The sequence below is a fragment of the Eptatretus burgeri genome, chromosome 16 (genome assembly GCF_056783735.1).
Source record: "Eptatretus burgeri isolate ZD-2024b chromosome 16, Ebu_testis_v1, whole genome shotgun sequence".
Lineage (NCBI taxonomy): Eukaryota > Metazoa > Chordata > Myxini > Myxiniformes > Myxinidae > Eptatretus > Eptatretus burgeri.
In genome coordinates, this window is record NC_140976.1 from 52608793 (window position 1) to 52621914 (window position 13122).

Here is a 13122-nt window from a genome sequence, read left to right on the forward strand (position 1 = left end):
GGTGACAAGCGATGGACTTGGTTTCCATCCCACTTGAAGATGTTAATCTTAGCCGCAATCAATCCACACAGCATGTTCCTCGTCACAGAGCAGCTGGCATACACTGATGGAGCAGCATGGCCTTCTTTAAAATTTTGCCCAACATTTGAGCGGTTGTGCGAAAGCAGTTTCCGCACAGTGCTGAGGATGCTTTCACTGAAGGCATTGCTTGCTGTGCGGGATCAGAAAAATCTGCTTGGCTAACTTTGGCAGATGCATAAATTGTGGCTGTTCTGTTGCTGGATCCAGAATCATCGATGCAATGCGAGTTCATTGTTCATACACTCTGTGATCATCCAGTATGTCCGTCAGTGGCAACAGCTGGAATCCAATGATATCCTTGTGAAGTTTATTCATGTCTGCAGCTGGTACAAAATCAGGAAACTGTTCACAAAGGATATCACTGTCTCAATTACTCAACTGTCGAGCAATCTTTAGGATAGATTACTGATGTTGTATTTTAATAACCCTGCCCATTAAAGGCCTCTTATTATGCATGTACAGCGTACAATGATGTAGAATTGCCTGCATTCTGACATGAACTTCTTGTGGAGTTTAGAGCCTTGTAGGTTCTCTTTCATAATGTACTACTTGAATACAAATCCAATGTCGACATAAATCAGGGGCAGAACAATGCTGTTGCAACCACACATTAGTCAACAAAAGTCTGGTGTTGGCTCAACAGTTAAGATGGCTGGATTAAGATCTTACGATCTTAAGTTCAAGCCCCTTGTTGTGCTGTTAAATAACACCGGGTGAGTTTATTCAGCATGTCATCCCTCCGAGGTCGGTAAAATGAGTACCAGCTTACTGGAAGCCGGTGGCACTGCATCAATGGCACAGTGACATCCCCAGCGACGATGCAACTGGCAGCCACAGGTTGCATGCAGAATTACGACGATGGGTCAAGTAAAATGGTGCTGAACTTAATATGTACGATCATGATTGGTTGTTTACATCCAATAAGCGACGTTGTAACAAATTAACCGATTTTTATCATATGATTACTAATGTAAGCGAACGTGTTAAGCCAAAAGCCAGCAGTCCAACTCCGATCAAAAATTCACTTACAACGAAAAAAAAAATACCAAAGTCGGTCATCTAAACCCAGAAAATTTCGGAGAGAAAACTTACGATCCGGAGACAATTTCTCAAAACTGGAAGGTTAATTTATGAGGATTGACATGTCCACATAAGTACATATTGTTTCTTCATTACCTCATTAAAATGGTGGAATATTTAATCAAATAAAAGAACAAACACTGCATTGGAGTCATCAGGAGGAACATGGATAGGATTTCGGTTTCAGCTGCTACTCCTCTACCTTCAAACCCATCCAGGCGCAACCAAGTGAACCTTCCAAAAACTATTTGTAAGAACTCAGTTCTCCGTATCTTTCTTCTTCCCTATCCACGTTAATATTATGCTTTACCACCTTCCCCTCCTCCTACCTCTGCATAGCAAGCTTTCCCACATCCGCAACTTCTTTCGCCCTTCTCTGCAGGTTGCCATTCACAATCTCGCGAGATATGGCCCACGAAATTGTCACTCTCAAGTGATGAGTAGCCTTATCGTGTTAATAAATGATCTTGAATTCCAACCATTATGCCACCAGCCTTGGTGGAATAATGGTCACAGTGTCCTCACCGAGTCTGGGAGGTCGGCAGTTTGAACCGTGGCCAAGTCATACCAAAGACTTTTAAACACGGTACATGCTGCATCCTTGCTTGATGCTCAGTATTTTAAAAGGATAGAGCATGACCAAACAACCATAAGTTGGTAATAAGAGTGTGGGCTTTGATGGCCTAATTGCCTCCTCCTGCATCAAACTTCCTTGTAAGGGAACTCATGCTAAGTTATTGCGATCCCTTAATTATCTTCTTCGTGATGCATTAATACAACGTTAAAACTAAATCAAGAAGAAACCATTATTAATTCACAATCTCGCATGATTCCATCATCTCATGATGTTTTAAGACAGACAGACAGTCATTGTTGCCAGACGTAATTATCGTATTTATGCAATTATTTCAACCTGTTTGATGTATGATCAGTAATTGCAAAAACACTACAAAGTTGCCAGTGTGCGCAAAGGATTCTCAGTGGGGTAGAGATGGAAGCAGAAAAAAATGCAAATGGCGTCTTCTGTCATCGAGCTGGCAAGCTGGGAGCAATAATTCACATTTATTTCCACATCTGTAAGCAATTTAAATGCTCTAATGGTGGTGAGGTGCTATTACTGGCACATTTTTAAACATTTCAAATGAAACTTTGTATGTTTGCAATCAATAATGGGAAACATGAAATCTGTAACGATTTTTTGGATTTGACCCCCGGTTCATTCCCCACGGGTGGGGACTTTGGGTCACAGGGTTCAAAATAGGGGGGGAGGGGGGTGAACTCAAAATTTAATATTGGGTCATTCCTGGTGGAAATTTTTGCCATCGTTCAACTTTGCTTCTGGTGGGAAGCGTGGGGATGTGCGATGGTGCGTCAACAAGTTTGCTATAGTTATTAATTATTACTATTATTATTATTATTATCCTTATGCTTAAGATCTGACAACGTACGATAATCGTTTTGAAATGATGATAATTTTGAGGTTCCAATACAATGTCAACTTTTCAGATCTGGCAATGTGACAGATAGATGAGACAAGCGTATTATTATATAGATAGATCATAATCTGGTAATTGCTTCAATCTCTCCAGTTAAAAAATTATAAAACAACTTATTTGAAATGACAAATTATTCTTCAATCTTTCAATTCAATCATAATGATGTGTCACAACACAAGGTCAATGTGCTAAAATGAGAATCAACCACTCGCTCCCTTCCCCTGCTTCCCCTCCAATTAAACTACAGATGCATTTTTGTTGTCATTGAATTGATCAAATGAGTCACAGTGCAACTTGTACATATTGTTGTGGTTGAGGAAATTCGCAAACCACCATTCAGGTCCTGTAGGTGAGATATCTCTGTAAGTATATGTGTAGTTAGCCCCAAACCCGTTGTTTAGAGGGAATAAATGTCATTCATTCGGGCTGCGACCCTTTAAGATAGCCGTTTTTCTGTTCTATCTTTATTTTGAACCAACCACGTCTCAACCGCCATCACACAACAACCACCAACCACAACGCCGCTTCACAACAACAACAACGCCAACAGCCACGGCCTTTACCTTCACAACCCGCTCTCGCAACCATCGCATCACCGCCATTCCAAGCGTGGCCATGGCCATCACCGCCACAATAAACCCTCCACCACCTTCGCCTCTCCTTCTGCGGCCATTCCCGCACCGCTTGTGAACGCCGAGTGTCAGGCTGTCCTGGCCTCGTGCGGGACGCGCGCCGAGCCTCGGGTGCAAAAAGCGGCCTTTCCGAGGGGAAGTCGGATCAGGAATGATTCACGCCCACTTTTCCTCCGTCCAATGGGCGAGCGTGGCTCCGCCCCCGAGCCCATCCTGATCCGGAAATCTGCATATGGGTTCTCCTGTCGCACTATAAAGCGCCAAGCACGGGGCGAATTCAGTCAGTTTTCTGTTTCGGGCTCGGGCGAGTTGTGGCGGCGGTGAAGTGTGGCAGCAGCAGTCAAGACGGGTCTGGAGGAGAGTCGGTCTGTTGGGGAGCTGCAGAGAGGAGAAGCCGGGAACGCGGTCGAGGTCACAGTGGAGTCGCTTGTCGTGGGACCCAAGCAAGCCAGCTATCCTCTTTCCCCAGAGCATCAACAACCCCCCCCCCATTTCCCCCCCGCGCTGAGATAGTGCGAAAAGGGGGGCCCCGTTCCCACCCCATTCCAGGCAGTGCCAGCGAGGCCCGCGGAGGAGCGCGGAGTCGGGGCGCCGCCGCCATTTTGCGGCTCATCACAAGACGGGTAGGCTCTGCCCGGTCTCGCGCCCACAGACCACGTCTGCCCCCTTGTAGTTGAGGGTGGCCCCTTTTTATTTTGCTTTTGAGTATTTGTGTTGTCGGCACCGTCTGTAAAGTAGAACTGTGTAAGTGTTGCCGTGTGCTCGCGTAGTCGGTAGTAGATCTGCATTGTGTTTCTTTTGTTGCAATTGCTTTTGGTGCATAATTGTTGTGTTTCTTTTACATTTGCTTTTGGTGCATAATTGTTGTAATTGTATATGTGTGCTATCCGTGTGCCACGGAATAAATGTGAATTATGTTGAACTGTTTTTCCCGTTTCGCTTCGTCTTTTCTTTAATTGAATCTCCATCTTACTTCACGTAAAGGGTTGGTCGTGGGCTAAATACGCCCAATAATTAATCGGAACCGTCGAGGTTGACGATAACACCGCTAGGTTATCCCGATAGTACGGAACGGGTCGCTTAAAGTGGCCCGTGTCCGAAGTCGACCTGCGGCGAGGTGCGATCGCCTCGAAACGAGGTCTACCCTCCGTGTGGGTACTTAGGTAGGTCGAATTTGGCGAACAACCCAATCCCACGCGGGGGGCCGATTGGCACGATCGTGGTGAGGCCGAAAGGCCCACCCGTGACTAGTTCCCGGCGTTAGTCCGAGAGGGTCACGACGGGATTGTCCGTCCGGTGGGCGACGTGCCGCGATTCGAGTTACGTGGCCGCTCGCACGCCGGCGGGTGCGAATTCGCAACAATATATAACATGTGTAACAAAATACATTCACAGATATTAATGCACCCTTGCATGAATTACAAGGACGTCACTGGGCAAATACGTGCGGCATATGGGATTTTAACCCAGTTCTGAACATCAGGAACAATTGGTCCAGATGAGAGCATGAAACAGACCAACTTTGAATTGGAAACAAGATGATCAAGACGTTGTTTTCAAGTTAATAGTTCTTAAAATTATCAGTTCAATGAATTAAGATGCTACATTGACCATGAGCACATGACTATTAATATTAATTATGCAGATAAAGAGGTGAGAACAATGAAATTTTTTGAATGCAATTTAATTTGTACATTACATAAAGGAATGCATTTGAAACTAGAGGGGGAGCACTCGGGAGAGTGCAAAACCTCCGCCGCCAATACTGCTGGGTGACTTAAGTGAAGCTTATATGTTATTCATTAAATATGATGTCAACAGTGCTGACAGAGTTATAGTTCTTTTCTCCAACATTTTTTTTTGGGGTGGGGGAGGGTTGGAAATCACTTAAAACATGTAGAAATGCAAAAAAAAAAAATTTCTCTCACAATTTTTTTTTGGGGGGGGGACCAAGTCCAAAATTTAATGGCATGATCCTTGGACCATACCTAACCCCCCCCCCCACCAAGTTTCGTCGAAATCCGTCGAAGAGTTTTTCTGTAATACTGTTCACAAACAAACAAACAAACAGAAAGGGGTGAAAACAGTAACCTCCATCCATCTTCGAAGATGGCGGAGGTTAATGAAACCAACTTCAATTAATGGGGTACTCGGTAGAGTGCATGCCTCCGCCACGCAATGCCTGATCTAGAAAAACATAACAGGCTCAATACATTTTTGAAATTTCATACTATATATCGTTTTTGGCACGATCTTTCAATGGTGAAGAATCACTTGAAAAATTAAATAACTCTCACATCCATATCCGGATTCAGAGCTTCACCAAAATTGAATCAATTCTTCCTTGTCTGCCAAGTTTCATCCCAATACATCCACAACCTTTTGAGATATCATGCGATATATTGTTTTTGGACCTATCTCTCAATTGTGAAGGATCACCGAAAAACTTCTAGTATCTGGATCTTCACCAAAATCTAAACAATTCATCCTCATCACACCCCCCAACCTGCCCACCAAATTTCATCCAAATCCATCGACAACTTTTTGAGATATCAGGCACACAAACAGACAAAGAATCAAACAAGAAAGATTTGTCATGCATAGCACGATACTTGTGAAATCCATGAAACAAATTTGACCTCAAAAATAATTGGTTGTTGAACTCAGTGACCTGATCTGCAAATCCTCTTCAAATTTCAAGTCAATGGGATGAAAATTGAGGATTTTAGAAATAGCACCTTAGTTGTTGACCTTGGGCCTATGTTGACCTTTTGGTCGATGTCAAACTCAAAAATAATAGTCTTCTTCCTTATGACAAACTCTATCGTGTGGTGAGGTTTTGTGAGGATCGGTTTAAAATTGTAACCTGTAGGTAATAAACAGACAGACTGAACAACAAAATCGACTGACCAATATACTTGAAAAATCTTCGATTTTCCAAGTAAAAAGACGTCATGCAGAGCACGATGTTTGCAAAATCTGCCCCCCTATCCAAAGGTTGCCATAGATACATCGAATTGTCCATTTCATTCAGATTAAAATTGACAATCGTAATCAAAGCCCAGGTCAATCGGATGAAAATTGATGATTTTAGAAGTTTGATCTTGAGTTAACCATTTAACATCAAAAATTGTTGTTTTCCCAATTCTGTGATGGACTCTGCAATTGCTGTTAAATTTTCAAGTTAACAAGATGTAAATTGACGATTTTTCGGTTGAAAATTGATGACTTCAGATGTTTGCCCTTGAATTGACGTTTTGACCTCAAATAGTTTGTTTGCCAATTCAGTGACGCAATATGCAAATCCTGTTCAACATAAGTCATTCAGATGAAAAATGACGATATTAGAAATTCGACCTCAAGATGACCTTTGACCTTTGGCCTCAAAATCAAGAGGCTTCTTAGTTGAGACTACCTCCACAACTTAATAAAGCTTCATGACAATCGGTTTAGAATTGTGACCTGTCGGCGATTGACAAACAGAGAATAACAAAATCGACTGACCAATATACTTGAAAAAAATTCGATTTTGCAAGTATTATATAAACAAACAGACAGACAAACAAACAAGGGGTGGAAACATCACCTCCTTCTGTCTTCGGTCACAGAGCTAATGAAAGAAAATATAACCACATGCTCAAATAATTTTCTGCCTTGAATTGTGAAAAGGCATGAACTGAATTCATCAAAGGAATAAAGCCATTATAAGCTCTTTTGTTTTTAACTCATTAAAAAAAAACAAGTGTGCACTTTACATCAACTTAAATCATTGAATCAAGTATGCATGTTACATCAACTACCGATGTGACATCAAAATCCACAATTTCCTGGTTGGGCAAGAAATTAATCACTTGGTGTACACACACCCTAATGTGAACAAATCTGATATTTCATACAATAACTAATTGTGCATGACAGTTATGGCAAACAGGCCATGAGATGAACAGTTCAGTGGTTCGTTGGATGTCTGCACCACCGTTCTATCACAATATTCCCACCAAACTCTCTCATTGTTTGTGCCCAGGGGGCAAACCATGCCGTGTGCAAGTGATGTCTGCACACTCAGTCTGATGGTAAATGCAATGCTGCGGTCTGCTTGCAAAGTGGCTGAGACAATGTTATTGTTTTCTCCTTCTTCAATTTAAATAACCGGAATTGAAGCTCGAAATAGAAAAAATAAAAATAAAAAAAAGAACTTCTAAATTGTATTTTGAGTAACTTTGCTGAAAGGTCATTTAACCGCTAATTCAAGCATTTAAAGCTGCGACATCCATCCAAGCCTTATCAACTCGTCACATTTCTACAATCAAAGGCCGTCCATCACAGGGAATGATCCGGAGCCTCGGACGGAAAGAACAATTTGCACTTGCCAATCAATTTTTGAAATTGTCCGTGCACGCTGAGTGCTTCCAACAAGCGAGACCACCTGCACCCTCTGGTGTTCTTTGGACGTGCTTTATCTGCGAGTCGGAATAATGAATCCCCTGATGTTCAGGGAATACTAACAATATAAACAGAGCAATGCACCATACGTGCCGAGAAGTAGTTTATTCTTCAAAGGAGTTTTCAAATGTGACAAGAAAATTGAGGTCCTTCCTCCAAATTGTGTGCATTTGCAGAAAGAAAGTTGCCAAAAATAAAAAAAACCACAACAGGCATATGACATCGGACAACAATGTTATCGACTTGATCCGACAAGCAGAGATTGCGAGTCGGTTGATCATTTAATACTTGATGAAAGGCTGTTGTCCCACAAGGAGCTGTGCATTCACTCCGACAAATTGTGCATCAAGCCCAACCTGCACTGAAGTAGTGGATTTTTTTATTGTGACCTTTCTTTATGTATAAAAAAAAAGAGAGACAGAGATAACGTCGTAAATCTAAAACGTGCACCGAGCGCTATTACTGTTAAAATACATAATGGAAACTTTATCTCATCATACTGAAGGAAACAAGTATGGTTTGGTGCATATATATATATATATATATATATATATATATATATATATATATATATATATATATATATAATGTATACAACATAATTCATAATTATCACCACCACCACAACCACAACCACAACCACCTACTGAACCCAGTTTCCACCACTACAACCACAAGCTTCTAATCATAATCCTCTGCAACATCATGTTGGATACTTATTATTATCATCATTATTCTTTCCTGGGATGCTCAATCCACATCACTTCCAGAATGCTCTTCCACTTTTGTTTCAATTAGACTTCTTCCTTTTTCTCACTTCCCCCAACACTCCCTTAACCTCATTACTCTCCAATCACCTTCCGTTACCCTCCTCTTCTCAATTTTTATATGCTCAATTTAAACCTCCCACTAACCTTCATCCCCCCACACCATTGTGCATGTAATTAAATCGACTGGTCCTTTCTTTGCAGTAGGAACACACCTGTGCATGCAGAAAAGCATGCAGAAAGGATGAAATGTAAAGAAATATATTAAAATAGCGTCATGGCTTGAGGCTGTTGGTTTGTCCTTCATAGCCAAGGATGGCCATTCACACATGACCTGTGAACACACCTGGGTGTAAAAATTTTTATAATGTAGGAGCTGTTATCCACACAGCAACCACACTCTGAGATAGCAAGCCAATGGTGTCAAAGTGTCAAGGAATATATCAGAAGACCAGATCACCAACGACCCGACAGTTTAGGCAGGAATTTGCAATTTGTTCAGGGTGTCTGCAATAACTCACCAACTCTTCGTCAAAAGACACCGTGGGACTTCACTGCCACCGGCTAATGCTAGCATGGAGGGCACCCAACAGCATTCGCTCGAGGGACGGTACACTTTGTGAAGACTATCAACTGGCTGATTGGTGCCTGTGAAGCACAAATCAACCGGTTGATAGTCGCATCGAGAATAGAACCCAGACTAGACAATATTAAGATAAATGCACTCCTCTGCACCATTCTGTCGGATATGACATGAAATATCAATTATTGATAAAGAAGGAATTGCACCAAAGAAAAAAAATTCCTTCCACCACAACCACCCAATGCCACCCCCCCCCCCCCCACCCCTTCTCCCCTCCAGATTCTTCCATAAGTTCAGACCTGAGACCAAAAAATGCATTTCAGACAAAGAAAAAAAAAAGTTTAATTTTCAGAAGGTTGCCACCAGCCGGTCCCTCGATAACATGTAAAGCCCAGGGTGACAGCGCAGCTTCATAACATTTTCAGTTTTAGTTACTGATGACAAATTTATTAAATGCGTTGAATTTCAAAACAAAGATTGAGAGATAAAGTACAGAAATAAAAGGCGTCATTCTTCCTCTGTGAGAAGTCGGTTTTTTCCTGAATGATGGTTTTAACTATATATATATATATATATATATATATATATATATATATATATATATATATATATATATATATATATATATATATATATATATATATATATATATATATATATTTGCACTGATTAATAAGTTCAAATCTGTGCATCATAATGGGTGATTAAACATAATTGATGCAAGTAAAACTAGAACGGTGCTCGGTAGAACGCATACCTCTGCCAATGTTAACAGTTTACATTTTGTATCCCACTAATGGGCCGGATCTGGATCACGACTTTAACCAAAATCAAATCGGCTTGTTCTGGTCTCCTAACCAACTCACTCACCAAATTTCGTCATAACTCGTCCACATCTTTTTGAAATATCATGCTGTTCATCATGTTTTGGTCCCATCTCTCAATGGTCAAGAATCACTTGAAAATGTTTTTTAAATCCTCCGATCCAGATCCGAATCCGGATCTTCACAAAAATCGAATCAATTTTTCCTTGTCGCACACCCAACTTGTCCACAAAGTTTTTGTCTGAACCCGTCTGCAAGTTTTTGAGAGATCGTGCTCACAGACAGACAGAGAAACAAACAAACATACAGAAATGACAACGTAACCTCCATTCACGTTTGGTGACCCTCATGTTGGGGGGGTAGATAATAGATATTTGAAGAAGAAGAAGAAGAAAAAAAAAACACTCCTTTCACGTCTTCAGATGCACAAGGCTGCCTAAGCAGGTTTTATTTGGGTTGGGGGCACAATCCTGGACGGGTCGCCACTCCGATGCAGTAAAGATATTTGCGAGGGTCGTCAAATCCAAGTTCTCCAGATTAAAAACTTCACTCAAAAATCACAAACACATCACATAATGTACATACAATTTTAATATTACTTGCTTGGATGCCATTTTGTGGTACAGAATCATTATATACTTCTGACACGTTCAGCAAAACATAATCATCCATATTATTAAGGATTCAGGAAGACGGTCCTGATTGGAGGTCAATATCATTACCCGAGATCATCTTGATGGGTTATCCATATAATTATGGGATGTGACCCTGACGTTGCTTGGGTCCACATCAGTGCAGGATATAGTCCTGATTGAAGTTGCACCTCATTGCAAGATATGGTCCTGACCAGAGGGCCATATCATTACAGGATATCGTCCTGATGGAAGAATCATATCATTGAAGGAGATGGCACTGATGTGAAGTGATACTGACAGAAGGTCCATATGACAGAAAATGGTCCTGATGAGAGATCCATATCATTATAGGATTATAGTCTTGATCCAATCCATTCCATGGGGACCATACTCTGTACAGAGCATCAGTGCTGCCAAAGCAGTCACGTGGGCTATTGGGTACAATCTTAGATGGGTTGCCATTCCGACACAGGATACTTGAATAGCTCAATCATCCAAGCAAGCTGGTACTCATTTTGCCGACCTTGGAAGGATGACAGGCTGAATCAACCCAACCTGGTATTAATTCAACAACTGAGCAGGATTTGAACTCAGGACCCTCAGATCCCAAGTTGACCACCCTAACCATTGAGCCAACACCAGGATAGTCTCGATGGAAGGTCCATTTATATTACAGGATGTGGTTCTGATGTGAGGTCCGTCTGTGATGGGTTTAAAAATAAAACATAAACACAGGTTTGGCTCAAATGTGTTTTTTTTTGTGGGGTGGTAAGTGATCACTTGCCACAGACGTCACAATTATGGGATTCACATGAATCTCCCCACGTACACCGCGAATGGTTTTCTACATAAATTATTTTTCTTTTTCTTTTGTATACACAGTCAAGGCTCACGGAAGAATGGATCAGGAAGAAAGATAACAAAAGGAACAGTGGAGACAAACAGCAGGGTTGAATAACAAAATAGAGGGAGACTTGGACAAACAATGGGTGTGGGGACTGGGGAGGACACAAGGAGTGAACAAGATGGATACACAAGGAAACTCCTAGGAGGGAAAACCTGGTAATTTGGAAGGAGGTTGGCTTGGAGGTGGTGGTTGCTCATACACAACAGGGTAACAATCCCACAGATCATGGAAGTGAACTGCAATTACACTCGTTTGCTGGAACCCAAACCATGAATGTGATTTTACATATTCCTACATTTAAAAAAGGCAAAAAAATAACACATCAATATTTTGTTGATAAAGTAATAAATTGTGACATCAAAAAAATTATTTCAAAACTAATGGGTCATTTTGAATCGAGATTCATGAAAAACAGCGCATCATTACATCATTACACTTCATCGTTAAACTCCGATTAACGAACAGAGTGAGGACATCCCACCTCTGCCGCCATGTGGCTTTAAAAACAGCAACACTGTCATGGTGCACGACCTTTTATTTATTTATTTTATTTATTTTTAGCAGGTGAAAGCCGTGAGTCCGGGATCAACCTCGTGGTTCTTCTCACCAACCGAAAGTAAACCGGTTCAAGCATCCCAACCCCTCCCTCCAGGTGAGAACAGCGCAGTGCAGGAGCCGAGCCGGGGTGTGCAGACAATACTGCACTTAGAACGTGCAGGGCCCTGGAGCGGGGCAGCACTGCACCTGGAGCCCGCAAGGCACTCGCGCTCAAACACAGCTACAAGTGATGGAGAAACATTTATCCATAATCATGACATAAGCGCGGGACTAACCATGCTCGGGGGTCAAGCACACTAAGGGTCGCCACGCTAGTGAAGCCGGAGGATGGTGGTGCTCCAGCGAGCCTGATCATTCTGCGCATCATACCTTCACTCCCGCTCATCTTTCGCACTTGCTGCTGCTGCTGATGCTGCTGCTGCTGCCGCTGTTGTTGTTGTTACTGTTTCTGCTGTAACTGCTGTAACTGCTGTTCCTGATGATGCTGCTGCTGCTGCTGCTGCTGCTCCTGCTCCTGCTCCTGCTCCTGCTCCTGCTCCTGCTGCGGGTGAAGAAGTGTGCGAGGCGTGACTTTCGGGCGTGGTTGGGGGGGGGGTGGTTCATGTTCAGCACAACATTAAATTCCTTCCTTCGCTACTCTTCCCCACCCCCCAATCAAAACCTGCCCGCCCTCTTTGCGGACATTGGTCAATCAAAACTCGCGTCCGAACGAATCCACTTACACGATGAGCACTCAACCACTCACAGGGGAAATTCTTGATCTTTATTCATTAGCAATTGATTATTTTATCTTAGCGTTTTGGAATAATTCAGACAGTGTTTGACAAAACTTGAATTTGCTCTTCACTTTACTGACCATACCTTTAATTAGGCAATGGATGTTTAGCTTGGTCAGGCTACATAGTGGATAGAGATATGTATACTCACCAATAGGCTGTCTAGCCTGGGTTAGAATCCCGACCCAGCTATAAAATGACATCCTGGTGTCGCACAGGCATCAGTGTGTGTGTGTGTGTGTGTGTGTGTGTGTGTGTGTGTGTGTGTGTGTGTGTGTGTGTGTGTGTGTGTGTGTGTGTGTGTGTGTGTGTGTGTGTGTGTGTGTGTGTGTGTGTGTGT

The 13122-nt window shown here is 42.2% G+C and overlaps 1 protein-coding gene across 1 annotated transcript in view; it reads right to left on the reverse strand.

Annotated features, from left to right (window-relative positions):
- Nucleotides 1–13122, reverse strand: part of LOC147011068 (double C2-like domain-containing protein alpha) — a 431659-nt gene that overhangs the window by 413515 nt on the left and 5022 nt on the right. The window contains exon 2 of the mRNA XM_085859768.1: nucleotides 12376–12541. Within this exon, the coding sequence (XP_085715894.1) occupies nucleotides 12376–12391 (16 nt within the window). The 5' untranslated portion in view covers nucleotides 12392–12541. The remainder of the gene's footprint in view (nucleotides 1–12375; nucleotides 12542–13122) is intronic.